We start from the raw sequence: 27,994 nt of genomic DNA on the forward strand, positions 1-27,994 counted from the left end.
TGGTGGTGGTGGGATAGAGGTGGGGTGGATGGTGACAGTGGTGGTGATGGTGACGGTGACGATGATGGTGGTGGTGGGATAGAGGTGGGGTGGATGGTGACAGTGGTGGTGATGGTGACGGTGACGATGATGGTGGTGGTGGGATAGAGGTGGGGTGGATGGTGACAGTGGTGGTGATGCGGTTCCTAATGGGTGTTTTCTTTTCCTCTCTGCATTATCTTCCTGAAAGCAGAGGAGAGAGACTCCTCCCTTGCCTCCCCCTTGCCCAGGATGTCTGTGAGGAGCATTCAGGAGCCTCATTACCACTCCCTGGTTTCTATTTCAGGATATTGACTGGGTACAGACAGAGAAGCACGTGTTTGAGCAGGCATCCAGCAACCCCTTCCTGGTCGGATTACACTCCTGCTTCCAGACGACAAGTCGGTAAGAAAAAGAAGGATGTTTCTGATGCTCCGCAGATTTCAGATTTGAACTGCACAAAAGCTAAGTCTGGTGTGATGTGTCAGCTGTTACCTGTAAGGTTCTCCCAGCTGCTGTGTGGGGGTTTTCAGGTCAGCAGACTCTCTCTGTTGTTCTCCTTGGTTGGTGTCATATTAAGTACATTTCATGATCTGAGCTTAAGTTATTTAATTCCGTTTACGAAATACTTACTGGAGGTATCCCACTCAGTGCAGGCATTGGGTCAGGTGCTGGGGCTATGAAAGTAAGCAAGAGAGGTGGATTTCTGTGCTTATTAAAGTACATACCACTTCACCTTCAAGCTTTATATGTATTGGAATTCTGTGGCTTTGAATACGTTTGAAAGCTGGTGATCTAGGACATTAAATGTATGCTCTGTTTAAAATTCTGGGGGCCAGTTGCCTTTGACCTACCTGATGTGTTTATTTGAAGAGTTGTTGAGTATGTTCTGCATCGAGTCCTGAAGCCCATCCCCAGGTGCGACGATTGGCTAGGGGGACTCCTGGGATCAGTCATGTGGCCGCACTTGGGGCCACAGCTGGCCTACTACACTGGAGGAATAAGGGAGACTTGGCCAAGGAAAAAGGCACATGGGGAAAATTCCGGAAGAAACCAGTCACGAGCTCCCAAGGGCCCTCTCCCAGTTCCTCCAGCAATGAATTGTGACAACTCAGGGTTTTTGTCAAGGGCTGGTCCTGCAGGCTGCACACGAACCGAGATTCCAGACTCCCAGCGGAGAGCAGCTGTTCAGCATCGCATTGGTCAGGGTTCTCCTGAGAAATAGAACCAGGAGTGCGCGTGCGTGTGTGTGTGTGTGTGTGTGTGTGTGTGTGTGTGTGTGTGTGTGTGTGAAGAGATTTATTGTAAGATACTGGTTCGTGGGATTACGGAGGCTGAGAAATCCTACAGTCCACCATCTGCAGGCTGGAGGCCCAGGAGAGCCAGTGGCGCAGCTTGAAGGCCTGAGAACCAGGAGCTGATGAGGTCGATTCCAGTCCGGGTCTGAAGGCCTCAGAGCCAGGAGCAAGGGGGCCAGAAAGTGGATAGCTCGGTAGTCAGGGAAACACAGCCTTCTTCCTCTTTCTTGTTCTCTTCACGCCCCCAGGGGCCTGGACGATGCCCGTCTACTTCAGGGAGGGCTGTCTGCTTATTATTCCAGAAGCACCCTCACAGGCATGCCCGGAAGTCATGGGTAGCCAGCTGTTAGGGCATCCCGATCCCGTGCCCAGTCAAGGTGACCGTTGAATTCACCGTCAGGAGCATGAGGCATCTTGTTCAGGCACACACAGTTGGGGCACAGCTTTTTTTTTTTTTAATGTGTTCTTCTTGTTTTTGATGGAGTCTCACTCTGTCACCCAGGCTGGAGTTCAGGGACACCATCTCGGCTCACTGCAGTCACCGCCTCCTGGCTTCACGCGATTCTCCTGCCTCAGCCTCCCGAGTAGCTGGGATTACAGGCACCCGCCACCACACCTGGCTAATTTTTGTATTTTTAGTAGCAACAGAGGTTTCACTGTGTTGGCCAGGCGGGTCTTGAACTCCTGACCTCAAGCCATCTGCCCTCTGCAGCCTCCCAAAGGGCTGGGATTACAGGCATGGGCCACAGTGCCCAGCCTCCAGAGTTTTTTTTTTGTTTTTTTTTTTAATAAAATAAAGATAGAGTCTTGCTCTGTCACCCAGGCTGGTCTCAAACTCCTGGGCTCCCACCTCAGCCTCCCAAAGTGCTGGGCTGGGATTACAGCATCCACCACTCTGCCTGGTGGTCATGCAGAAGCATTCTATCTCCGTGTAGGGAACCGTTTGCAGTTCACATTCCCAGCCCCAGCTCCGGGCCAGCTTTGCGGGCCGGGCTTCCTGAGCACAGCGGTCCCAGGCCCTGGGTGTGACTCTCTGCTGCCCGGTTCTAAGCTGTACGTCTGGCTGCTTGCGCTCCTCCGCTGCACTCTCGGCTCTCCTGACCTCAGGGTCCTGTTCTTGCCTGTGCTCGGCAGCCACCCGTCTGCCTGTCAGAAGAGCCGTTCCCCGGCCTGCTCTGCCTGCGGTGCTGCCCTGGTCAAGGGTTCCTGTTTTCCCACTGCTTCCGCCGCCTCAGTGTGCTTCACGGTCCCCCGCCCTCCCCACCTGACCCCAGGGCTCCCCGGTGTCGGCTTCCCCATGTTGGGCCTGAGCCATATTTGAGAAGCACAGATCTCAAGTGTCTTTCTCCTGCCTCAAAGCTCCTCTGATTCCTCCCCAGTTGATTTTGGGGTAAGTTCCAAGCTTCCCGTGCGTGTGGACGAGACTTGTAGTGACCAGGCCCCAGTTGCCCCATCGCAGGCCACAGCGTGGTGCCCCCGCCCACAGCACCCACGCCTGACAGCTCTGTCCCCTTTCCTCCTGCTCCCCTGCCTCCCAGAGCACGTCAATGCCTCCCTTTGTGCGTTCCCACCGCTTTTCCAGGCCTCTGTCCACCCCACCTGCCATCCCTTGTGATTTCAGAATGCGCCTGGGGAAGGCAGCCCAGTGCCCCCCGCTTCCTGAATGGTGAGGTTCCAAGAAGGGTTTTGTTTGGCTTTGGTTCATCTTCCTATGTGAACTTGTAGGGATGTAGATGTAAAAGGGGTCCGATACCCCACCCTCACTTCGCCAAGTGGCCCAAAGCACAGCCCCTTCTGCACTTGTGTCTTTGGACTCTTCTCCCAAGTCACAGGTTCCCAGCTGCGTAAACCCAAACTTAAAGAATTGTCATCTGCGGGGTGTCTGTGGGATCCCCGCAGTGGCACCACTCACTGTCCTGTGGGAGCGTTCGGCATTCACATTTGGGAAGAATCCCTATGCGTGCCTAAGTTTTTTGCCCCCTTTTTTTTTTTTTTTTGAGGTGGAGTCTCACTCTGTTGCCCAGGCTGGAGTGCAGTGGCCGGATCTCAGCTCTCTGCAAGCTCTGCCTTCCGGGTTCCTGCCATTCTCCTGCCTCAGCCTCCCGAGTAGCTGGGACCACAGGCGCCCGCCACCACGCCCGGCTAATTTTTTGTATTTTTAGTAGAGACGGGGTTTCACTGTGTTTGCCAGGATGGCCTCAATCTCCTGACCTCGTGATCCGCGCGCCTCGGCCTCCCAAAGTGCCGGGATTACAGGTGTGAGCCACCGCGCCCGGCTGTCTGTTTTTATGTTAGCTGAATCTGTCAGTGACTTCCAGAGTATCTGACATATGGTTGGTCAGGATCGCAAGTGTCGCCCTGGCTGTTGGGAGCCTGCTTTAGCCCCAAGGTCAGCTGTAGACCTGTCTCCCACATGAGAAGTGAACTCCCAAAGAGTGGGGCTGTGCTGTCTGTTTTCCAGTCCCCAGCACTTGGTTGACACCTGGCACTTAGCAGCAGTGGTATTAGATGACAATCTCTTAAAAAAAAAAGTGACATCGTTTGTCACACAAATAGGAGATGGACATGTGTCAGATTGTATGTAGCTCTAGTGAACCTGAAGACTAGTAAGATGTTCCAGCTGCTCAAAGGAGACTTCAGAGTCCGCACAGACACGGGCGATCAGGGCGCTGAGGCAGAGTTACAGAGAGAAGCAGAACTGGCGTGGGGGCCAGCGAGAATCCGTCGCCCTTCACGGACCGGCCTCGTTTGCTCATCTGCCTTGCTTGCACTGTTGTCGGTTGCGTGCATCTTACCAAGTTGGAAAGATGAAACCCCAGGAGACCCCACAGAAGCAGATAACCAAGAAGAGCGTGTGTGCAACAGCTCCGAAGCCTTTTGCCGTTTTTCCTGACGGCAACACAGCCAAGGTCCGGGCGCACATGCCTGTCAGCTCTGCAGCTCCACACCACATGGCCCTCGGCACCCCCGTTTCCTCCCTGGAAACAGAACAGCAGGGATGCCTGTGCCCTGTCCCCTGTCCCCTGTCCCCTGCAGCTGCTGTGAGGATTGGTAAAGCTGGGGCTCAACCATTTACAGCAAGGCAGGCGCATGGGAACCCGCTCCCTCATCGTGAGGGCCTTTCTTCTTGTTGGCACGGTGTCTTCGAACGAATAGACAGGTAGTGTCATGCGTGAGCTCCGGGTTGAGGGGAGGACTGGCAGCTACCTCAGTCCAGTAGCTGGGGGGCTGTGAAACCTGCCCACAAATCCTCACTGACTGCACAGCACCAGACACCCACATGAAGCAAAGCCAACCTCGGCAAGGCGGCCACGCGTCCGGGTGGCGGAAAAGTCTGGCCTGGCCCAGGTGGGTGTGCTCGGCTGCTCCACCTCTGCTCCCTGGTCACTGGAGGTGACTGCAGGTTTTACGGGAACTTTCTCTCTGTGCGTTGGTTCTGCTGGAACGTCCAGCTGAGGTTTCACATGGGCCTCTTGCTGAGGGCCAGGTGAGTGACACGCAGGACAGGACACCCATTCGCTCTGGGCGGCCTCACAGCTCCCAGGCCACATCCAGGGACACCTGGCAAATGAAACTGCAGAGATTTCCTCGCAAGTTTGGTTCCCATCAAGGGTCTGTGAGTGGGGAAGACTCAGAATCGCTTTCTTTCCACCCCAGATCTGGTTGTGCCTCTTCTGGCTGGCCATGTTCGTGTCCACCGGGTGGCTACAGGGAATCCCTGAATGTTACAGTTCAACATTAATCTCACCTCGTGTGTACAGGTGGAGAGAAACAATTCATTCGCATTTTTAAAACACAATAAACACCTGCTTTATGGACAAACCATACCCTGTATCTACACAGACAGCCCACCTTTTCCAAACAGCAGCCAAAATTAAATGAGCCATAAAATCTCCAAAACAAAAAATCGCTTCAGTTTAAGCTATTTCAGGAAAACCAGGTAACTAGAGATTTAGCTGAAATGACTACTTTCAGCGTCCCCCGCCCCATTCAACTGGAGTCTGAGGACACTTTCTCACTAAGGCACAGTGATCTCAGATGGTAGGTGAGCAAACTACCCCTAAAATACGCCCGTTCACTCGCTGTCCTAAAATAAAACCTCTTACTGTGTGCCACGGTTGATTATTTTACATTCATTCACACTCAGAATGTGTTTCTTTAAAAAGAACACACACACCCTTGCTTATCTGTGGAAGCACTTCTCAGGCCGCGCACTGACTTAGACACTTGAGTAAGTTCTTCTGGGTCAAAGTGACTTCTAGACGTGAAGAGCACCTCGCCTAGCACTGTGTGTGTGTGTGTGTGTGTGTGTGTGCGTGTGTGCGCACGTTTCTTTATCAATTATGCTTTGAAACCTGCCCGAAGCTCTGGAGAGGGAGACAGCTTGGCTAACAGCAGAGAGTGACGTCCCCGGAATCGGTCACCAGCGTCAGGAGGCGTGGCACCCGGAGAGGGCCCGCCGGGAGCAGAGTGGGACTGCGTGGAGAGAAGGGGGCAGGCGGGGGTTGGGTCACATAGGAGGGGCTCATAGGGGACAGGCCTGTGGGAAGGACAAGGGCAATGGTGTGTGTCAGGGATGGAAGAGAACCAGGCCTGAAGGTGCCACAGGCTTTAGAAGCTGGACTTGGCCGAGAGGCCCCGGGATGCAGAGGCCCCGGGGATTCTCAGTGCAGTGTTGGTGTTGGGCAGGCACTCGTGTGGGGAGTAGGGTCTGGGCCACAGAAGCTAGAGGGACCTGCTGGGCCTGTCATGGCCTGGAGGGAGACCTTAGGGGGTGGGGAGGAGGGGCCTGTCCCCATGTGGGGGAGTCGCCCCGGTTCCCAGAAGTCAGGGCAGTGCTGGCCAGACAGGCATAGGGCGGCACCAGCCTGGACGTGGAGGACTCGGGGACTGGCCATGTTCGTGTCCACTGGGTGGCTACAGGGAATCCCTGAATGTTACAGTTCAACATTAATCTCACCTCGTGTGTACAGGTGGAGAGAAAAAATTAATTTGCATTTTTAAGACACAATAAACACCTGCTTTATGGACAAACCATACCCTGTATCTACACAGACAGCCGTGGCCTGGGGTGGAGATGCCCCTGGGGGGTGGTTGTGGGTGTGTGAGAAAGAGGTGAGGGTGTGACGGGGTCAGACCTTTGGGTGCTGCCTCCTCAGGGCTGCAGGAGGAGGTGCCACCGTGGGGTGCAGGCAGTAGAGGGAAGGGCTCAGTGGGTGCCACAGCAGGGACAGCCTCGGCCACGACCTTGGGAAGGGCAGGTGCCTCTCGAACATGAGTCACCTCCCTTTCAAAACCCATCCGTGTGCTGGAGTCACGAGAGCTCAGCACAGAAGGAGCAGATGCTGACTGACACCCGCAGGGCCCGGCGTGGGCGAAGCCGCCTCAGCCTTTGTTCTCCCGACACACGGTGACGGCTCAGCAGCCCCTGCTTTGCTCACTTTTCATCGGGGTTGCCTAAAATGGTAAAAGTGCCACCCTAAACCGTGGCACTTCCAGAGCAGGACGCTCGGGCCCGTGGCCCCCACCAGGCTGTGCATGGGAGAAGGGGCTCTTCCCAGCATTGGGGGCCTGGCAGGAGCCCGGGGTTTGGTTTGCCTTTTGCATTGCGAGGGCGTCCTGCAGTCTTCAGGACACTGTGGACAGCTGCACGTGAACCATCCCAGAGCCCTGGGCAGTCAGGGGCCCTCGGGGACCCCAGGACATACCTGCAATGCACAGGGGGCCCTGCTGTTTCCTGATGTGGTGTCGCAGGCCACGCGGCGCTGTGCAGAACACGGGAGAAAGGGATGCGTTGTTCGTTTCTAATCAGGAGGCACCGGCCACTCTTAGAACAGGTCAGGGGCTGGGTGTCATTGCCATTCGGGGTCATATTAGGACCAGGGGACCTCCACTGCCACGCTTGGAGATGATTTTGCCAGTAGTCAGCAGAGACGAGGTCATGGCGTCTCCTCCTCTCCATCCAGACCTGAACGTCCTATGCCACTGCGCCCTGCGTGGTTCCCAGGGTGGGCAGGGATGGGCTGACGGCCGTGGAGACGCCTGGGGTCTCCTTTGTTGAAGGAACTTTCGGGACCAGTCCTGAAATTGTGCCTTTGCTGCTTAACTACTAGATGACGACAGAGGCCACATGAAAGAAGAGCCTCTTTCTAAACCTGTATCCCATTTTAACATGCAGGAAAGAACCTTCGTCCACACCCCAAATACCCTGGACTAACCAGCGTCACCATCTGGACGGTTTTGCCTCTTGTTTTTCCTTTTGTCGTGTTTATTTTTCCATGTGGACTTTATAATCAACCTGTCTGCCTCCAGAAAGAAAAATAAACTGGCATTTTCTTTTCTTTTCTTCTTTCTTTTTTTTGGGACGGGGGTTGGGGACGGGGTCTTGCTCTGTCACCCAGGCTGGAATGCAGTGGCACAATCTTGGCTCACTTCAACCTCCGCCCCCTGGGGTCAAGCAGTTCTCATGCCTCAACCCCCCGAGTAGCTGGGATTACAGGCCCCTGACACCACACCCAGCTGATCTTTGTATGTTTAGTAGAGACGGGGTTTCGCTGTTGGCCAGGCTGGTCTCAAACTCCCAACCTCAAGTGATCCGCCCGCCTCAGCCTCTGAAAGTTCTGGGATTACAGGTGTGAGCCACCGCACCTGGCCCGAAACTGGCTTTTTCGTTGGGATTTGTTAAGTTTGCACATTACCTGGGGAGAAATTGACATCCTTCTAGTGTTGGATCTTCCCATTCAGGAACCCGGTTTACCTTTTCATTCACTGAAATCCTCTTTCCGGAGACTCTTCAAGTCTTCATGTCGTTTTTTTCACTTCCGTGTCTTCTTCTTATTATTATTATTGTTATTATTATTAGAGATGGGGGTCTTGCTATGTTGCCTAGTCCAGTCTCAAACTCCTGGGCTCAAGCGATTCTCCCTCCTCAGCTTCCCAAAGTGCTGGGATTTCAGGCGTGAGCCATAGTGCCCGGCCACTTCCTTGTTTAATTTTGTCTTGAGTGTTTCGTCTCTTGTTTCTGTTATAAACGAGGTCTTTTTCTTCCCTCAGAGCATCCAGCGGCAGGCAGCTTGGTCTCTGCGTGGTAATTGTGGGCCCCAAGGCTTCTGAGTTCTCTTCCTTGTAGTAACTTTCAGGTGGTTTTCTGGGGCTTTGGATGCACAGGGTTGACATCTCCAGGTGGGGCAGCATCACCCGCCTCAGCCACTGCACCCGGGTTGTGCTGCTTCTGTTCATCCTCCTCTCTGATGACAGTGGCCAGCACCTGCCTCACTGGGGTGACGTCGACAGCAGGCAGCCCTGTCCTATTTCTGACCACAGCTGGAACACTTTGCACCGGAAGGACAGTGCCATCCTCAAGGGAGAACCGAACCATTTACCCATCTCAGACAGGCAGCATTTGCCCTGGCATGGGCAAAGGGTGTTGGGAGGGACACAGGGGAGAGGAGAGACAGGGTCTCTGCCTGCACTCACCAAATTGGGTTCTGGAGCCCATAGAGGAGCTGCCCCTGCCTGAGCTGTTGGAGATGGGAATGGACCCTCCCAGTTCCTGGGCCCGTCATCTGGTCTCTGAGGACACCTTCTGCTGGCAAAGGCCCTGGCAATGATACAGCCTCTCAGCCCCAGCCACTGGGAGAAGGTTCTAGAAAGGCTGAGCAGCAGCGTGAAGCTAAGAGAAGATGACTGATAACTGCATACAGAGGTGTGACTTGTCGTGTTAAGGGACTTTCTATCCATTTCTATTTTGCTATCCAGAAAAAACACTGAAAGTTGTTCAAAGGCTTCTTCGCCATTTGTGGAGATCATTGTTAATGATTTTTGCTCCTTAGGGCCTCCCGGAGTGAATGGTGTCATCGTAATGTAGCTGCTGATATTGAACCATCCTTAGATTCCTGGGGGAAACTGTACCCTGTCTTAGTGTGTTACTTTGTTAATGTGCTTCTGAATTCAATTTGCTGATATTTTATTTAGGATTGTTTTTGTTGTTGATATTCATACTGTTTTAATTTAGAATATTTAGGAGAGAGAGCTACTGCTCCAGTGATCAAGAGAGACACAGGATGGAAACACAACTTTTATCACCTACAGGCCTTGGGGATATGCAACCTGCTGGGAGGCCAGGGAGCATAAAGAGAGACAGGGACCCCTGGGCCAACCCTTTATTGGGTCCAGGGTGTTCTGCACACAGGTTTCCCGTGGGAAGTTTTAACTGGTGGACTGAAAGCAAGCAGGCCTGAGCCCCGTGGGGCCGCGCTGTGACTGTGGGGGACTCCATGGTGTGGCCGTGCTGTGACTGTGGGGGGACTCCATGGTGTGGCCGCACTGTGACTGTGGGGGACTCCACGGTGGGGCCGCGCTGTGACTGTGGGGGACTCCACGGTGTGGCCGTGCTGTGACTGTGGGGGGACTCCGTGGTGGGGCCGTGCTGTGACTGTGGGGGGACTCCGTGGTGGGGCCGCGCTGTGACTGTTGGGGGGCCGTGCTGTGACTGTGGGGGGACTCCATGGTGGGGCCGCACTGTGACTGTGGGGGACTCCACGGTGGGGCCGCGCTGTGACTGTGGGGGACTCCACGGTGTGGCCGTGCTGTGACTGTGGGGGGACTCCGTGGTGGGGCCGTGCTGTGACTGTGGGGGGACTCCGTGGTGGGGCCACGCTGTGATTGTTGGGGGGCCGTGCTGTGACTGTGGGGGGACTCCGTGGTGTGGCCACGCTGTGACTGTGGGGGACTCCACGGTGGGGCCGTGCTGTGACTGTGGGGGGACTCCGTGGTGGGGCCGCACTGTGACTGTGGGGGACTCCACGGTGTGGCCGCGCTGTGACTGTGGGGGGACTCCATGGTGTGGCCGCACTGTGACTGTGGGGGACTCCACGGTGGGGCCGCGCTGTGACTGTGGAGGGACTCCGTGGTGTGGCCACACTGTGACTGTGGGGGGACTCCGTGGTGTGGCCGCACTGTGACTGTGGGGGACTCCACGGTGGGGCCGTGCTGTGACTGTGGGGTGACTCCGTGGTGTGGCCGCACTGTGACTGTGGGGGGACTCCGTGGTGGGGCCGTGCTGTGACTGTGGGGGGACTCCGTGGTGGGGCCGCGCTGTGACTGTTGGGGGGCCGTGCTGTGACTGTGGGGGGACTCCATGGTGGGGCCGCACTGTGACTGTGGGGGACTCCACGGTGGGGCCGCGCTGTGACTGTGGAGGGACTCCGTGGTGTGGCCACACTGTGACTGTGGGGGGACTCCGTGGTGTGGCCGCACTGTGACTGTGGGGGACTCCATGGTGGGGCCATGCTGTGACTGTGGGGCATGGCATCAGTGGGGCTGCAGGGAGGTCACTGGGGCCAGTTGCATAGGGCGGGTGTCTGGGTGGGCCAGCTCGAGGAATGGGAGGATGTGGAACTGGAAACTGTCAAGGTGACAGCCCTGCTTCTGGTGGGAGTAAGTCCAACTTAGATTCAGAATGGATGCCGAGGCGGCCTAAAATGATGAGAGTTCCCTGCACACTGTGGCGTCTGATCTCTAGCTTCCTTTTCCCGTGCAAGTTTCATTGGATTTTTAAATTTTCCTGATTTTTAAATTCCCAGGAACATTCTGAGTCACGTTGGTATTACCTCTTGGTGGGATCCGTGTGTGATTGGTGGGCCTTGGGTGTCATGGAGGGCAGCTGCCTTGCTCTGCCCCGGCTTTCGTGATGTGAGCCTTACCCTTCCGAGGCGGGGTGTTCTCACCCAGTTCCACGGCTGCACCCTGCCTTGCCTTCTCCTCTGCTCAGCTTCACCCCAGGCCGTGTCTCCTGGCTCTGGGAAGGTGAGGGGCTGCCTACCACGTGTCCTTTCGTGTTGCGGACACCCATGTTTGCCTTTGCATGCGAGCCCCATGGTTGGGACACACTGCCCTCCAGCGCTCGAGTGCATTTCCCAGGCACGTTCTGGCATTTTATCCTTGATGGAGAAATCCAAGGCCTGCCAGCATCCCCCCCAGTAGATTTCTTTGGACGAAGTAAAATCCTTCTGTTGATTGAGCTTTACCGCCTTTCCTCATCAGCTGGCGTCTTCCTCAGAACTTTAATGTCCGTCCTGCTCTCCGAGTCAGGAATCTGATTTTCTAGCATGCCCTGTGTTGACGGTGCCGTGGCCACACCCGCCTCTGTGGCCCCTCTGCTTATCTCCTTCGTTCTCCTCTCCTGTTCCTTGAACTCAGGTGACCCCTGGCCTTCTCCCTCTGGGGGCAGCTCTGTCACCACTGTGGTGTCCACTGTGAGGCGGGGACAGGACCTGAAAGTGGGGTTTCCAATTGAGGGTTCTGGGCCTGCCCAAGTCGTCTGATGTTGGGTCTGACAAGCCAGGAGCTGTGTGAGCCGGAGAACGTCCCCCAACCTGTCTGTGCCTCGGCTTCCCCATCTGTAAAACAGCAAGGGCTGAAACTTACTTTCTGGTGATGCGGTCATGTGCGTTAACACAGAGGGACTTGGAGTGGCCCCTGACGCTTACTGAGGGCCGCACCAGGGGTCAGCAAAGGTTGCCTTAAAGGGTCAGGCAGTAAATATTTCCACCTTTGTGGGCCGTGCAGCCTCTGTGGCAACTACGCGTTCTACCACAGAAGCAGCCTCAGACACTGTGTGAAGGGATGCGTGTGGCTGCATTCCACCAGAACTTTCTGTACACACATGGTGGCAGCTGGCCCGGACCCATCTGGTTACTTCTTGACTCTCAGAGCGGCGTCTCCTGTGCCTCCGGTTCCTCCCTCTGAGCCAGCACTTCGCATTCCTGGAGAGGGTGGGGGGAGTGGCGAGAAGGGGCAGCAGTGAGGATGGGGCTCACCTCCTAGGAGGTTTTGTGAGCTTCCAGCATCCCCCTGCAACTGCCGTCCCTCCACTTCCCACGTCTGTTGGATGGTGCGGGTTCCAGGGCAGGGTCAGGGACTGGATCCGGCTGCAGTCGGCGTCTCGCCTAGTTCCTGAGAGCTGCACTTTGTCTTTGGTTGTTGATGAATCCATTTTCGCTGGCGTACTTCATGTTTGCATATTTGATTAAGTATTGCGGACAGGCAGGTGCAGTGGTTTATACCTGTAATCCCAGCCCTTTGGGAGGCTGAGTCCAGTGGATCACTTGAGGCCAGGGGTTCAAGACCAGCCTGGGAAATATCTCGAGATCCCGTCTCTATAAAAAATTTAAAAATTAGCTGACGGTGGTGGTGTGAGCCTGTGGTCCCAGCTCCTCACAAGGCCAAAGTGGGAGAATTGCCTGAGCCTGAGAGGTTGAGGCTGCAGTGAGCCATGATCACGCCACTGCACTCCAGCCTGGGTGACAGAGCGAGATCCTGTCTCAAAAAAACATCTCTGAGGGCACGTGACTCGTGCATCCCGCGTCCCGCCTCCCACCTGGGCTCTGGTTGCTCCTCTCCCCTTGCAAACATGGGAGGAGCATGGCTGCCAGGACAGGGAGGGGCATCCCCAGCCCAGATCAGGCCACTATATGGCGACTGTGGCTACTGGTACACGGAGGGGCAGCCTGAGCCCCCACCAGGCCGTACTTCCCAGTGTCCCTTGGGGTCAGGACTGCGCGTGTCACCGAGGGGCTAATGGGTGAAGCCACACACGCCCTGTGGCCTGGCCTTGCGCCCCTGCCTGAGAGCCTGTACGCAGGACGGCGCCTACGTGGATTACAGGTGCACACCACCAGCGTGAGGAGAGGAGTGGGCTCGGAGCTCGCTCAGCTGCGGTCCCAGGTGTTTTGTCAGCAGCCGGTTCAGCTTGCATCACGCCGAGTCGCCTTCAGAGTGAATTGACACCAGATTGTCCTGGTGGATTTTTTGCTCTGAAGAAATGTCAAAAGTAGCATTAAGGTTTTTCTGTAGACAAAAAAGCCCACCATCATTGCCGCTTGAGCAGTTGTAAATTAAATAAATTCCTTTCTCAGCAAGCTGCCTGGGTCCCAGGCCTGGGGCAGAGGGAAATGGCTCTCAGCGCCGTTCCCACGATGGGCTTTTCTCCGGAGAGGAAGAGGAAACGGCCTGCACCTCTCCCTCTCTGAGGGTTGAAACGTCCCCCAAATTATCTCAGCTTCCTGAGGCATCGTACTGATGCTTTTCTCTAGAATTCACGTATTTCTTTATTTTCTCTGGAAATGGCCCTGGCTTTGTCCCTGTCCTGTGGGCCGTGATAGCTTAAAGTCAGGATGAACCCACAGAGGCCGTGGAGGCCCTTCCCAGGCACACGGCAGCAGCACTGTGGGGGTGAACGTGGCTCCTCTCGCAGGGGACGGGCAGAAGGGACTAGCACCCTTTGGGGCGTGTAACTCCTGGTGGCAAAAAATGTGCGGTGAAGTCACCCTAAGGGTTTTTGTGTTTTTTTGTATTTTTGTTCTATTCTTCGCGACGGAGTCTTGCTCTGTTGCCCAGGCTAGAGTGCAGTGGCGCAGTCTCAGCTCACTGCAGCCTCCACCTCCTGTGTTCAGGCGATTCTCCAGCCCTCAGCCTCCCGAGTAGCTGGGATTACAGGTGCACACCACCAGCCCTGGGTAATTTTTGTATCTTTAGTAGAGACCGGGATTTCACCATGTTGGCCAGGATGGTCTTGAATTCCTAACCTCAGGTGGTCTGCTCCAGCCTTGGCCTCCCAGAATGCTGGGATTACAGGCGTGAGCCACCGCACCCAGGCACTCTAAGGGTTTTGAATAAATCCTTTCTTAAAGCTTTCTGACCGGTGGCTCTTGTCTCCGCCCAGTCGTAGGCACTGGCCGCTGACATGCTGAGGACTCGTGGCTGAGGCCTGGGCGCCCTGCTGCTCCAGGCCGCGCTGGGCCTCAGGCCGTCTGGGTGGCACTGGCCTGCGGGCTGGGCGGCAAGCGGGGGGCGCGGGCGGGCCTGGCTGCAGCCCACAGGCCGGGAGACAGGTGTACGACAGCCTCACTGGAAGGAAGGAACCCCTAATCGTGGCGCACGCCGAAGCTGCCTCCTGGTATAGCTGTGGACCAACTGTGTATGACCATGCACACCTTGGCCATGCTTGCCTGTATGTTAGATCTGATATCATTTGAAGGATCCTAACCAAGGTTTTTGGATGCAACATAGTCATGGTGATGGGTGTTACAGATGTAGATGATAAACTCATGAAAAAAGCCGATGAGCGCTGTCCACAATAGCAGAGACTTGGAACCAACCCAGATGCCCATCAGTGATAGACTGGATGAAGAAAACGTGACACATGGAATACTGTGCAGCCATAAAAAAGGATGGGTTCATGTCCCCTGCAGGCACATGGGCGAAGCTGGAAACCATCATTCTCAGCAAACTAACACAGGAACAAAAAAACAAACACCGCATGGTTCTCGCTCATAAGTGGGAGTTGAACAATGAGAACACATGGACACGGGGAGGGGAACATCACACACTGGGACCTGTCGGGGGGTGGGGAGCTAGGGAGGGAGAGCATTAGGAGAAATACCTAATGTAGATGACGGGTTGATGGGTTCAGGAAACCTCCATGGCATGTGTGTTTGCACTTCCTTAAAGTGTAATTTAAAGTATAATTTTTTAAAAAAGTAATTATTTTTATCCAATGTAAAACTTTTTTTGAAGGTAAAATTAAAACTTTTATTTTTCTTCTTTACTTTTTTTATAATATAAAATTTATGATTTTAAACAACAACAACAAAAAGCTTTCTGACCAGCTCTTAGGTCACGCGTGGGCTCCAGGGGTTGGCGGCCTTCATGCAGCTTCCTTCCCGTGAGGTTGACACTACTGAACGAGTCCCTCCGTGGATGCACTGAGGACACTCCTGTACACCGAGGGCACCCTCAGAGCTGCTCTTTCTGTCATTGCCATTTTGTTTATAATACCGGGGATTGGCAAACTTTTTCTTGAAAGGCCCGAGAGTAAACATTTTTGGCTTTGCGGGCCACAGGGTCTCTGTTAGCAACTCCCTCCCCAGCCACTCCCTTTCCCAGCCGCTCCCTTTCCCAGCCGCTCCCTTTCCCAGCTGCTCCCTTCTCCAGCTGCTCTCCAAAGGCTTGTTCTTCCGGATGCTGGACTGGCCAGGTGGACGGACTGGCCAGGTGGACGTCTCTCCAGCTCTGCACTCGGGGCCCAGGGCTCTTTTGATTTTTAGGAGTTTGTTTCCAATCAGAAACTTCGCAGATGATTTGCAGCCAGTTCACCTGCCCTGTGTAAACTGGCCCCTGTCCTCTCTGGCTTAATTCTGGGAGCTCGTGGAGGGCAGGAGCAGGGACAGGTGCCTTGAGGTGTAACAGTGGCGGTGGTGTGGGAGCTTGTGTGGGATCAAGGGAAACGGGCAGATTCGCCGCACACGTCCCTCGTCCACTCTCTGCTCCACGAGGGGCAGCCAGGAGCAGCCACCGGTCCGAAGGAAATAAACAATTCAGGTGCCAGAGGAGCCACTGACCTAAAAACCCACAAGGTGCCCGCCACAGGGTATTTCTGGGAGATTGTGTGGGAATTTAATTTTGAAAATTGAGTCTCGGCCGGGCGCGGTGGCTCAAGCCTGTAATCCCAGCACTTTGGGAGGCCGAGACGGGCGGATCACGAGGTCAGGAGATCGAGACCATCCTGGCTAACACGGTGAAACCCCGTCTCTACTAAAAATTACAAAAAACTAGCCGGGCGAGGTGGCGGGCGCCTGTAGTCCCAGCTACTCGGGAGGCTGAGGCAGGAGAATGGCGTGAACCCGGGAGGCGGAGCTTGCAGTGAGCCGAGATCTGGCCACTGCACTCCAGCCTGGGTGACAGAGCGAGACTCTGCCTCAAAAAAAAAAAAAAAAAAAAAAGAAAATTGAGTCTCATGAAATGTAGGAAAGACCTTATTAGGAAGAGAAACCACGTGGCCCAGTCCCTGCGACAGGAAGGGCCTGCGTGGTCCTGATGACGTCCGCAGGTCTTTTAAAATCATACGATCACGTCTGCGAAACCAGGAGGCCACTTCCTGCCTGGCCTCACCCTGACCCCAGCTTGTCCCCTTGGAGGGCTGGCGGACTCCTCAGCCTCACAGCGATGAAACCAGGCCTTAGGCCGCCCCACCCGGGGCCTGTGGTGCTGTCCCCATGCAAGAAACCACCTCGCTCCAGCCCCCGGCAGATCCTGCCCCAGCCCCCTGCCCTGGTTCAAGCCACCTCTGCTCCCACCTGGTGACGAGCCACCTCCTTCATTCCACGGCCACCCACACTTCCCAAGTCCACGCACGGTGGCCAAGAGCAAAGGCTGGTGAGGCCCCTGCGTGACTCCCTCCGCTCCCACCTGGTGATGAGCCACCTCCTTCATTCCACGGCCACCCACACTTCCCAAGTCCACACATAGTGGCCAAGAGCAAAGGCCAGTAAGGCCCCTGCGTGACTCCCTCCCCTGCCCACTTCACAAGCCGCCCTGCAGCCCATCCCCCCCAGCCCCTCTCTGCTGCCAGGGTGGTCCTGCTGCTCTTTGCTCTCCCCAGCCCCCAATGCCCCAGGCCTCTGCAAGACTGAACCTCTGAGAGGGCTCAGACCCACGAAGGCTGCTTCTGTGGGGCTTCTGTCTAGGGAGGCCGCCGTCTGCCAAGGTGACTGCAGCCTCCGATGCCTCTCTCCCTGCAGGCTGTTCCTGGTCATTGAGTACGTCAACGGCGGGGACCTGATGTTCCACATGCAGAGGCAGAGGAAGCTCCCCGAGGAGCACGCCAGGTGGGTGCGCACTGAGGGGGGCTGGGTGGGTGCCCGTGGCGGGGGGGTGGGGAGGGGTGGGTGCGTGTGGAGCGGGGGGTCCGGGTGGGTGCGCCTGTGGGGGGTGCGTGTGGGTGAGTGTGGCGGGGGCAGTGGGTGGGGTGAGCGCGGGGGGTGGGCTGGGTGGGTACACGCGGGGGTGCGGAGGGGTGGGTGTGTGCGGGGGTGGGGTAGCCGGGTGGGTACGCGCGGGGGTGCGGAGGGGTGGGTGTGCGCGGGGGTGGGGGAGCCGGGTGGGTACGCGTGGGGGTGGGGGAGCCGGGTGGGTACGCGCGGGGGTGGGGGTGTCGGGTGGGTGTGCGCGGGTGGTGTGGAGGGGCCGGGTGGGTGTGCGCGGAGGGGGCTAGGGACGTTCTCCAGGGGTCAGCCGGGCGCTCAAGGGAGGGAGGTCCGGGGAGGATGGCAGAGGGCACCACGACCCCCGCAGTGTGACGTCCCCCACAGTGTGACGCCTTCCATAGTTGCTCCGGAATCATAACTTTTGGGAGGTCCCCTGAGTTATGGTGCCTCAGAACTGGTCCCCTGGGCCCCACCCCTGAAGCAGCAGGTGCCTGGTCTGAGCCTGGTCCGAGAGAGGGGAGGTCTGGGACTGTGCTGTCCTCGTGGTGGCTCTGCCGTGGTTCTGCTCTTCACCCTGTCAGTGGCACGGCGTGGCCAGCGTTCACTCGGCGTCAGGAGCAGAGCGAGAATGGTCTCTATCTAGAGTGAGCCGAGAGGCTGCTTCCTGCCCCCACTTTCGTGTGTCTATTTTTGGGCCTCCCCCAGCAGCCGTGGGACCTCCAGGACCGTCTGGGGGCTTATTTCAGCTCCCTGGACCTTTCGTGTCTTCTGTAGTTTCTCCTTTTCCTCACTTCCTTCCTTAAGAAGGTTCCATGCAATTTTGTGAGTCACCTTAGATTCTTTCTGGCAATAGGACAGTAGGCAATAAATCTAGAACAGTGCACTCACTTCCCACACGCTCTTGTTAAAAACCGTGGCAAGATACACACACACACAAGGTAGCGTTTTGGGGCGTGGAGTTCAGTGGCACTGAAGGCCCCCCGTGCCATGCAGCCACCGCCGGCCCCCGTCCCCAGAGCACGCCGCTCTTCCCTGCTGAAGCTCGGTCTGTCGGACACTCCCTTCCTGTCCCCCGCCCCAGCCCCACGTCCTCGCCCCAGATGGGCATGTCCCACTTTCTGTCCCTCTGATTCGAGGACTCTAGGGACCTCTTCGCAGTGGAATCACAGTGTGGGTCCTTTGGTGTCCTGGAGTCCTCAGGGTTCATCCGTGCTGTGGCCTGTCTCAGGATTGCCTTCCTTTTTCAGGCTGGATAATGCCCATCGGATGGAGGGGCCACACTTTGCTTCTCCGTCCATCCCTTGGGGGGCACTTGGGTAACGTCCGCATGTTGGCCGTGGTGAACACAGGTGTAAAGTAATCTGTTGAACACCCTGCTTCTGGTTCTTTGGGGTATAGGCCCAGAAACTGAATTGCTAACCACAAAGGAATTCCTTATTTCTTTTTTTTTTTTTTTTTTTTTGATGGAGTCTCGCTCTGTCACCCAGGCTGGAGTGAGGGGTGCGATCTCAGCTCACTGCAACCTCTGCCTCCCAGGTTCAAGTGATTCTCCTGCCTCAGCCTCCTGAGTAGCTGGGACTACAGGTGTATGCCACCACACCCAGCTAATTTTTTTTGTATATTTAGTAGAGATGGAGATTCGCCATATTGTCCAGGCTGGTCTTGAATTCCTGACCTCAAGAGGTGATTCGCCCGCCTTGGCCTCCCAAACTGCTGGGATTACAGGCGTGAGCCGCCCAGCCTGGCGCTGTGTTTAATTTTCGAGGACCTGCCGGACTGTCTTGCGCAGCAGCAGCGCTGTTCTGCACTCCCACCGCAATGTGCCAGGGCTCCGGTCTTTCCCGCGTGGAAGCCGTCGTGTTATTTGCCTGCTCCTCCCCGTGTGGAGGCTGCCACGTCGTTCTCTATGTCTTTGACAGCAAGCCATCCTAAGGCGCGTGGGGCGGTGTCCTGGAGCTTTCATTGCATTTCCCTCCCTGGCCCTGTGCACTGAACTTTCAAATCCTGGGCCTGGTTGTTGAGAGGACACCTGGCCCGTGCTGGGGCAAACGGGAGCGTGCGGCCCCCAGGCTGGAGCTGTTGGTGCAGCCTCCAGCACAGGCACTGTCCCCATGACAGCATCCCGCCCCCAGGTTCTACGCGGCCGAGATCTGCATCGCCCTCAACTTCCTACACGAGAGGGGGATCATCTACCGGGACCTGAAGCTGGACAACGTCCTCCTGGACGCGGACGGGCACATCAAGCTCACGGACTACGGCATGTGCAAGGTGCGTGCCTCGGGCCACCTCCCCCGACCATCCCGCTTGTGCTTCTCAGGGCGCCTGTCCTGTGGGGTGGTGTCTACAAGAACCCTCTTGTGATAACTCTGCCCCCACAGGAAGGCCTGGGCCCTGGCGACACAACAAGCACTTTCTGCGGAACCCCGAACTACATCGCCCCCGAAATCCTGCGGGGAGAGGAGTACGGTGAGTGCCGCGGCCGTCCCCTCTCGGAGCACACGGGGCCAGAGACGGCCTCGCGCCTCGCCCGGCGGCCGGGGAGAGGTTTCGCTGACCATCTTCCACCCAAAAGCCACACACTCTTTCGCAGCCGGATGTCATCATCTGGTCTCAGCCCCTTATTTGAATTCTTGAAAACCTCCCGTGTCCACTTGAGCGGCCCCTTGGGGAGGGCACCGCACAGGATTCCTCCTGCCAAGGAGCCCCAGGGGCACAGGGAGGGGAAAGACACAGAAAGCGGGGGTGGGACAGGGTCCGGCACCTGAGTCCCCGTGCTGCCCACGTGGCTGGGGAGAAGCAGGTGTCTGGGAGCACCAGGGGGTGCAGGAGCGTGTGGAGAGGACCCCACCGCCCCTGCGGCTGAGGGCGCCACGCACACCGGAGTGTTTCTGCTCCTCTCCCCTCTCTGGGAGTGAAACATGGACATGGTGGGCATGCGTGTGCAGCCCTGTGTGCGTGTGTGCTGGTGTGTTGTGCTGAGTGTTTATGTTTTGGGCATCCGTGTGTGTTGTGTGCACACGCATACTGTGTTTGTACACACCCCATCCACTTTTGCATCCTGGTGTTTTGTTTGCTTTTTTTTTGAGACAGAGTCTCGCTCAGTCGCCCAGGCTGGAGTGCAGTGGTGCGGTCTCGGCTCACTGCAAGCTCCGCCTCCTGGGTTCACGCCATTCTCCTGCCTTAGCCTCCCGAGTAGCTGGGACTACAGGCGCCCGCCACCACCCCAGGCTAATTTTTTGTATTTTTAGTAGAGACGGGGTTTCACTGTGTTAGCCAGGATGGTCTCGATCTCCTGACCTCGTGATCCACCCGTCTCAGCCTCCCAAAGTGTTGGGATTACAGGCGTGAGCCACCGCGCCCGGTCTCATGCTGGTATTTTCTGTGAGGCATACACGAGTGTGCCTTCAGATGTTTTTACACATTTTTTTTTTTGCCATCAGAATGGGGGTAGGGCAGGAAGGGTGGGCAGGTCACTTACCCCTGGGATAACTGGGCTCCCCAGCTGCCGCGATGGAAGTCTCTGTAGCCAGAGAAGGACAGATAGCAGATTGGAGGACTGGAATTCATTCTAGAACCCAGCTCGGGATGGGGATTCTGGGGGGGACAGCGGCAGCGTCTCACCTCAGCAGGGAGCAGGGGGACTTCTGGGGACCCAGGGGCAGCTGCTGTCCTTGGGCAAAACTGCTCAGGGCCTCCCACCCCCATTCGCTGGAACACATTCCCATCAGGTTGGCTACTTAAACATTTTTAAAAAACAAAATAGCCGGGTGCGGTGGCTCAAGCCTGTAATCCCAGCACTTTGGGAGGCCGAGATGGGCGGATCACGAGGTCAGGAGATCGAGACCATCCTGGCTAACACGGTGAAACCCCGTCTCTACTAAAAAAATACCAAAAAAAAAAAAAACTAGCCAGGCATGGTGGCCGGCGCCTGTAGTCCCAGCTACTCGGGAGGCTGAGGCAGGAGAATAGCGTAAACCCGGGAGACGGAGCTTGCAGTGAGCTGAGATCCGGCCACTGCACTCCAGCCTGGGTGACAGAGCGAGACTCCGTCTCAAAAAAATTAAATAAATAAATAAATAAATAAATAAATAAATAAATAAATAACAAAATGGGCCGGGTGCAGTGGCTCACGCCTGTAATCCCAGCACTTTGGGAAGTCGAGACGGGCGGATCACAAGGTCAGGAGATCGAGACCATCCTGGCTAACCCGGTGAAACCCCGTCTCTACTAAAAAATACAAAAAAAAACTAGCTGGGCGAGGTGGCGGCTGCCTGTAGTCCCAGCTACTTGGGAGGCTGAGGCAGGAGAATGGCGTAAACCCGGGAGGCGGAGCTTGCAGTGAGCCGAGATCCGGCCACTGCACTCCAGCCTGGGCGACAGAGCGAGACTCCATCTCCAAAAAAAAAAAAAAAACAAAATGACTGTGGAAGAAAACCTGGGAGAGTCTCCGTTATTGCAGCGAAAGGGCTTCTTCAAGCTTAGATCTGTAAACGCAGAAACGAGAGAGGAGGGTCATCCACAGGATCCACCAATGCCTCGTGCCTCTGTGGTCACAGGTGCCCTGGCAGGACTGACAGCCCAGAGACAGCCTGGAGACCCCCATAGTGTCAGGGACGGTGGCAGGGAGGCTGAGCTGCCAGGCGGAGGTACTGGTTCTGTCTGGGAAGTGGAAGCCACAGAGGCCTGTGTGCCGCCCACTCGACCCTGGCTCTCACTCGTGTCAACTGGGCATGAAAACCAACCCCAGCCGGGTTCGCCCTGCTGCCGGCCCAGGTGGCCCCACTGGGTGACGGCCGTGTGCTCTCCCCCAGGGTTCAGCGTGGACTGGTGGGCACTGGGCGTCCTCATGTTTGAGATGATGGCCGGGCGCTCCCCATTCGATATCATCACCGACAACCCGGACATGAACACAGAGGACTACCTTTTCCAAGGTGCGTGCCCCGCTGCGCGTTCGTCCCCCTCACCTGCGTGACTGCCTTCCTTCCTTTTCAAAGGTGCAGGTGGAGGGGTCCTGTGGGGGCCAGGAGCAGCAGTGCCACGCAAAGCATACCAGGAACCATTCCTCCTGGCCGGACCTTGTCCCACACGCCACTCCCCGGGCCGTGGGGTGGGGTGACCCCACCTGTGGGTCAGCAGGAAAGAGAACCTGTCCCGATTCAGCTCCAACTCCCTCCTGCCCTGGCCAGCAGCACATCTTGGAGCCCCAGCTATTGGCTGCACGGAGCTGAAAGCACAGCCCTCGCCCCCCAAACCCACAGCCATCATCATGGGCTCCTTCCCACCTGGAGGCCCCGGGACCTGCTTCTGGTCTGGAATTCAGTGCCGCGGGATGTGGGGGTCCGGGAACGCGGCTGTCTCCGCTGTGCCCTCTGGTGGCCAGTGTGCAGAGGCACCCATGCATCTGCGATCTTGGGGCTGAGGAGGGGGAGCCGCTGGTTCACGCCCGTTCGCACGACACATGCCAGCGCATGTACCCGGGAGGCCCAGGGAGGACCCGGCGGGACTTCGGTTATAGATACTGCTGGGCTGTAGGAAGGGAGGGGGCTCCAGAGCCCCACGTCTGAGCTCCCAAAGCTCCTGCTCAGAATAGGAGTCTGGGCGGCGCTGGGCAAATCGCACACACGCGGGGAAGTGCTCACCAGGCTCCGCCCTTGCAGTGATCCTGGAGAAGCCCATCCGGATTCCCCGGTTCCTGTCCGTCAAAGCCTCCCATGTTTTAAAAGGATTTTTAAATAAGGTACGTTTCTGGCCATGCTGATAAACTCGTTTGTGGCCTCGGTGTCGGTGGGCAGAGGGCCAGTCACGGCTGTTGGCCATTTTTTCACGTCGGCTGCTATGTATCGGGTGTGTGGGCTGATTTTTCGCTTCAGTATTTGAGCTCTGTTCTGTGAGTCGTCCGTTTTTACTCACACCTAACAAAATGAGAACGTGTGCCCAAGGAAGACGGAACGAAGCCTAACGTGGGGGAAGGAGCTTTCAGTAAAGGAAACGTCTGATTTCCACCCGCTGGGTCAGAGCATCCGGGGAGGGCTTGTCAGCACTAGGAGCAGCCACCAAGGAGAGCGGGTCCTGGGGCTTCCGGGATGGGGCTGACTTGTCCTTGTTTGAACTCTAACCTCCAGGACCCCAAAGAGAGGCTCGGCTGCCGGCCACAGACTGGATTTTCAGACATCAAGTCCCACGCGTTCTTCCGCAGCATAGACTGGGACTTGGTAAAGCATCACAAAGCCCATTTACACCCCCATCGCCATCCCAACCCCAAATCCACGCAACCCCCACCCCACCCCATCCGAACCCCAACCCAATATCCACCCAACCCCCACCCCAAACCCAACACCCCCACCCCAGCCCCCGCCTCAACCCCAATATCCACCCCAACCCCAAATCCATCCAACCCCCACCCCTCCACCAACCCAACCTCCAGCCCAACTTCAACCCCAACCCTCAACCCACACCCCAACCCCAGTATCCACCCCAACCCCACTTCAACCCCCCCAACCCCACCCCCACCCCTCCAACCCCCCACCAGTGGTGGACAGCCGGGGCTGCGCGGGGCAGGCGGGCTGTGTGATCTCACGCACCACCGGGCTGGGCTGGTCCTTGGCACGGCCCCACCTGTGTGGAGCCAAGGCTCCTGTCTCCCAGAAGGGTCAGCTGGGAATGGGGGGCTGCCCCCAGGGCCCCGAGGAGGGATGGGGAGACACATTTCGTCCTCCGGAGCCAGGAGAGTGAGGGGCCGGACGAGTTTGGCCCATGGCGCTTCCTGGCATCCTCCGACTGTGCTGGCTCGGTGTGGCCGGGAGCTAGTGGCGCGTGTGTCCTGGCCTGTGAGCACATTGGCTGTTGGTTCCACAGGGATCTGACAGTGGGGGCCGTCCTAGAGCAGGGCGTTTGCTTTGGTTTTGTGGCTGGTTTTATCAGCAGTTACTGGACAGGACCAGCAGTGGCAGCGTTCACGGCTTCAGCTTTAGCGCCGGGTATTGAAGGAGAGTGAGTCTGTGGGCAGGGCCCGACGTACACTGGCTCGATTTAGGAATCTGATTTCGGTGGCGTGTGAGCAGGGCGCATTCAGTAAAAACTGCTTTGAGTTTTGACCGTTCCCCAGCTGGCCATGTGTGGCCAGTACTCTCGGGTGATGAGGGCGGTGACCGCAGCCCCGGCGGGCCACGTGATCAGGAGGCGCCGGACACCCTGAGGGGTCAGCGTACAGGCGGTTTTGCCAGACGGTGGGCTGGCGTGAGCGTCTGGCAGGTTAAGGCAGGCGAGGCTGCGCCGCTTGGTCGTGGGTTCTGTGGGAAGCGCACTCTCCACCCAGGATGTTTCCAGCACATGGCGGGTTTGTTGGGAGGTGACCCCGTCTGAAGCTGAGGACCATCTGTGAAATTTGTTTCCAGCTGTGTAAATGGTTGCAGAGCTACGGAAATAAAACCTTTCAAATATACTCTTGAGGAAGAAAACCAGATTGGATAGCTCATTAAGTGCATTTCGGAGGAGGCCGAACTGAACCAGGAGAAAGCCCAGCTCTGAGGCAGCGGGCGCTCCCCTCCCCCACCCACCCGACTTCTCCAGGCAGCGTTGGCCAGCGCAGGGGGTCACTCCCTGGCCCCTGTGGTCAGTGGGGGCCTTGTCCACCCAACAAGTCACTTTCTAGTCAAAGGACTTGCTTTGCCTGTGCATGTGTGAGAGCGTGGGGGAAGGTGGAGTCAGGTGGTCGGAACGTGCCCGCACACAGCCCTTCCAGAGCCCAGCTGGGCTGCCGCCAAACTAGGATGGGGCCATCCTCTGTTGTGGGGTTGTCAGATGCACACACTTAGAAATGTTCTGAGCATAGGCACCTGCTACGGAATCAACTTCGCAAATTCTTCATTTAAATGTATGCCTCTGGGAGCATAAGGGAGAAGAGATCTGCCTTTGGTTCTGACTGTCGTCCTCAGGCCCAGGAGGAGGCTAGCGGTGGCGTCCCCTTTTCTCTGGCCCAGGCACCCCTGGCTTAGCGACGTTAGTGGTGGCGTTCCCCTGTCTATCCCAGGCACACCTGGCCTAGCTGGTGTTAGTGGTGGCGTCCCCATCTCTGGCCCACAGAACCCCTCTGATCCACACACTCTCGGGTCCACATGCCACACAGCTGAGCCCGTGGCAGGTGCTTAGTAGAATCACGTGAAGAGCCAACAGCCCCGCGCCCAGCCACCTCCCCTCGCCCGTCTCAGCTGAGTCTCCACTGTGCCTTTCCCACCCTCTCTCTTCCACGCCCACCTTGGGCCCACCAGCACCGCGGGAGAGCCCAATGCTGGGTGCAGCCTCGATGCCATCCGGGCCCCTCATCTTGTCTCTCAACCACTCTTGCTTTACCGGGAGTGGACGGATGAGAGCAGATCGCTGCCTGCAGGGTGAGGGCTCCTCCTCTTCGGAGCACTGTCTAATCTGAGTGAGTCCAATGCTGCCCCAGCCAGAACTCAAGGGGACCACGAGGCCACCCTTGGCCTCCTGCTGGCAGAGGTCTGCGTTCCTGCAGTGAGCACGCCAGGTGACCTCCAGCACACACGGGCTGTGGGCGCTCTCTTGGAAGGCAGTCAGTGGCCCTGGCTTCCCACCTGGGTCCCACCACTGCAGAATCACCCCCGTGACTGCCCACGTGAGCAGCTGCCCGTCACTCACTTCTTCCTGGCTGCTGCGGGCTGCGTTGTGACTTCCGCCACCGACGCCTGAGAGGCCCGCAAAGGGCTTGCCACCGACCACCAGCTCTGCTTCTGCCACCGACCGCGGGCTCTGCTTCTGCCACCGACCGCGGGCTCTGCTTCTGCCACCGACCGCGGGCTCTGCTTCTGCCACCGACCGCCGGCTCTGCTTCTGCCATTTCCTTGCCGCCCATCAGCTCTTGGGGCTTTTAGGAAGAAGTGTGGCTGTTCGGGTCAGATGGCTTTAGCTGGCCTCAGCAGGATTGGTGTGGGGTCACCACCACCTCCATGCAGTGCACCATGTGACCTCAGCAGAAGGAAGGTGCTCCCCCCATTCACTCAACGTCCACAACTCAGTGGTTTTGAGCAGGCCCAGAGTTATACGACATCACTGCAATCACTTTCATCACCCTGTACCCAGAGAAGACCCGAACCCACTCCGGCCTCTCCCCACGCCCTGCAGTGGCTGCTCCGCCAGGCTCTGTGGCTCTGCCTGGTCTGGACGTGTCATGGAAATGGTTATGGAAATGGACCTGGGCATGCCACGGCCTTTCGTGCCTGCCCTCTCCCCTCAGCATCGTCTCCACAAGGTGCACCCACGCAGTAGCACGTGGCGCTGCCTCCTTCCTGCGCTGAACCCCACTCACTGCGTCCACTGCCTGGAGACCGCACCGCTGCATCCACCCTCAGTGGACATAGGGTGGCCTCTACTTTCTGGCCATTGTGAATCGTGCTGCTGTGAACACCTGTGAACCCGCTTCTGTGTTCGTTCCTCTTGGGCAGGTGCTCAGGGCGCAGCTGCAGGTCCGGTGGTCTCGGTCTCGCCTTTCAAGGGGGGCCACCTGTTCCTGCAGCAGCTGCTTTCTGGTCCCTTTGGGGGCCCCCTAGGTGCTGTGCTGGACTTAGTTCCATGGTCTGTAGTGGGCAAAGCGTGAGAACAGCCCCTCGGTGGGTGTCGGCTCCGCGTGGGAGCGGGGCACGCGTCAGGCCCCGGGCCCCACCTGTGGACTCAGGGTCCTTTTCACGGACTGCGGGGAAGGCAGTGGGAGCAGCAGGGTGGATGGTGAAAGGACACAGTGCCCACCCCCCGAGGGTCCGAGGGTAGAGCTGGAACGGGGTCACAGTCACCCCAGAGCCGCCCCAGCCCCTCCTGGCCTGCCCCCAGCTGAACCAGCACCGCTCGGGCAGTTGCTGCCACTGGGGTGTGGCTCTGGGGCCCAGCACCAGGTCCCCAACCCTGCTTTCCTCCTGGAGCCCGGCCTCTCTGCACGCTGCCCTGGCGAAGAGAGGCGGTGTGTGCCAAGGGCCCCGCCAGCAGGGCAGATCCACCTTCCTTGCCCCTGCACCGGGAGGTGGCGCTCATCTTGTCGGAAGCTCCCATGGGTCGTGTCCAGACGCCACCCTCCACCAGTCCAGGCGCATCCTCAGGCTCCTATATCCTGAGTCCTCCAGTTCGGCTGTGGGAGCAAAGGCGGTGGGGAAGTTGCTGGGCCTGTCCCGGGTGAGCTTTGAGTGACAGACAGGCTCATTCTGAAGGAACTGGGCCCGGACAGCACGTCCTGGCCTGCTGACTGGGGCTGCCACTCTAAGAGGGTCCCCATCCCTGCAGGACCCCTGGTACTTAGCGCATCACAAAGCCCGAGTATTTGTGGATCACGTGACGTGTGCTTGTGCGTATCAGGAGTCTGGGATTTGAAGTGATGGATTTCTCAGCGTGGTCCCAGCTCCCCACTGATGTGAACAGGGGTGGCGGGTTAACAGCTGAGCCACCACCTGCTGCCCAACCCCATGCGTCCCCCACGGCCGGGCGGTGCTGCGTTAACTCATCTCCCCCTGGATGGAAACGTTCGCGTGGTGACAGCCTTTTCTCTTGAGAGTCATTTGCTGCCCACGTTGCTGGAGATTCTGCCTCAGGGCCAGGAGCAGTTTGCCCCTCCCACCCCCATCACGTCCGTGACGTGGGCCCGGGGCTGCCGGTGGGAGGCTGCCGGGAGGAGCGAGGACTCTGACGTCCATGACGTGGGCCTGGGGCTGCCGTTGGGAGGCTGCCGGGAGGAGCGAGGACTCTGACGTCCATGGCGTGGGCCTGGGGCTGCCGGTGGGAGGCTGCTGGGAGGAGCGAGGACTCTGACGTCCATGCCAGTGGGAGGCTCCCAGGAGGAGCGAGGACTCTGATGCTTCATGTCATGGGAGCCTCAGGACTGCCCCACGCGCGACAGGCATGTTCCTAGGAGCT

At 57.6% G+C, this 27,994-nt stretch overlaps 1 protein-coding gene across 1 annotated transcript in view; it reads left to right on the forward strand.

The window, feature by feature from the left end:
* PRKCZ (protein kinase C zeta) overlaps nucleotides 1-27,994 on the forward strand; it is a 144,105-nt gene that overhangs the window by 110,619 nt on the left and 5,492 nt on the right. The window contains exons 6-12 of the mRNA XM_025381589.1: nucleotides 326-423; nucleotides 16,898-16,984; nucleotides 19,216-19,351; nucleotides 19,462-19,549; nucleotides 21,895-22,014; nucleotides 22,741-22,820; nucleotides 23,206-23,295. Coding sequence (XP_025237374.1) covers nucleotides 326-423; nucleotides 16,898-16,984; nucleotides 19,216-19,351; nucleotides 19,462-19,549; nucleotides 21,895-22,014; nucleotides 22,741-22,820; nucleotides 23,206-23,295 — 699 coding nt within the window. The remainder of the gene's footprint in view (nucleotides 1-325; nucleotides 424-16,897; nucleotides 16,985-19,215; nucleotides 19,352-19,461; nucleotides 19,550-21,894; nucleotides 22,015-22,740; nucleotides 22,821-23,205; nucleotides 23,296-27,994) is intronic.

The sequence above is a fragment of the Theropithecus gelada genome, chromosome 1 (genome assembly GCF_003255815.1).
Source record: "Theropithecus gelada isolate Dixy chromosome 1, Tgel_1.0, whole genome shotgun sequence".
Classification (NCBI taxonomy): domain Eukaryota; kingdom Metazoa; phylum Chordata; class Mammalia; order Primates; family Cercopithecidae; genus Theropithecus; species Theropithecus gelada.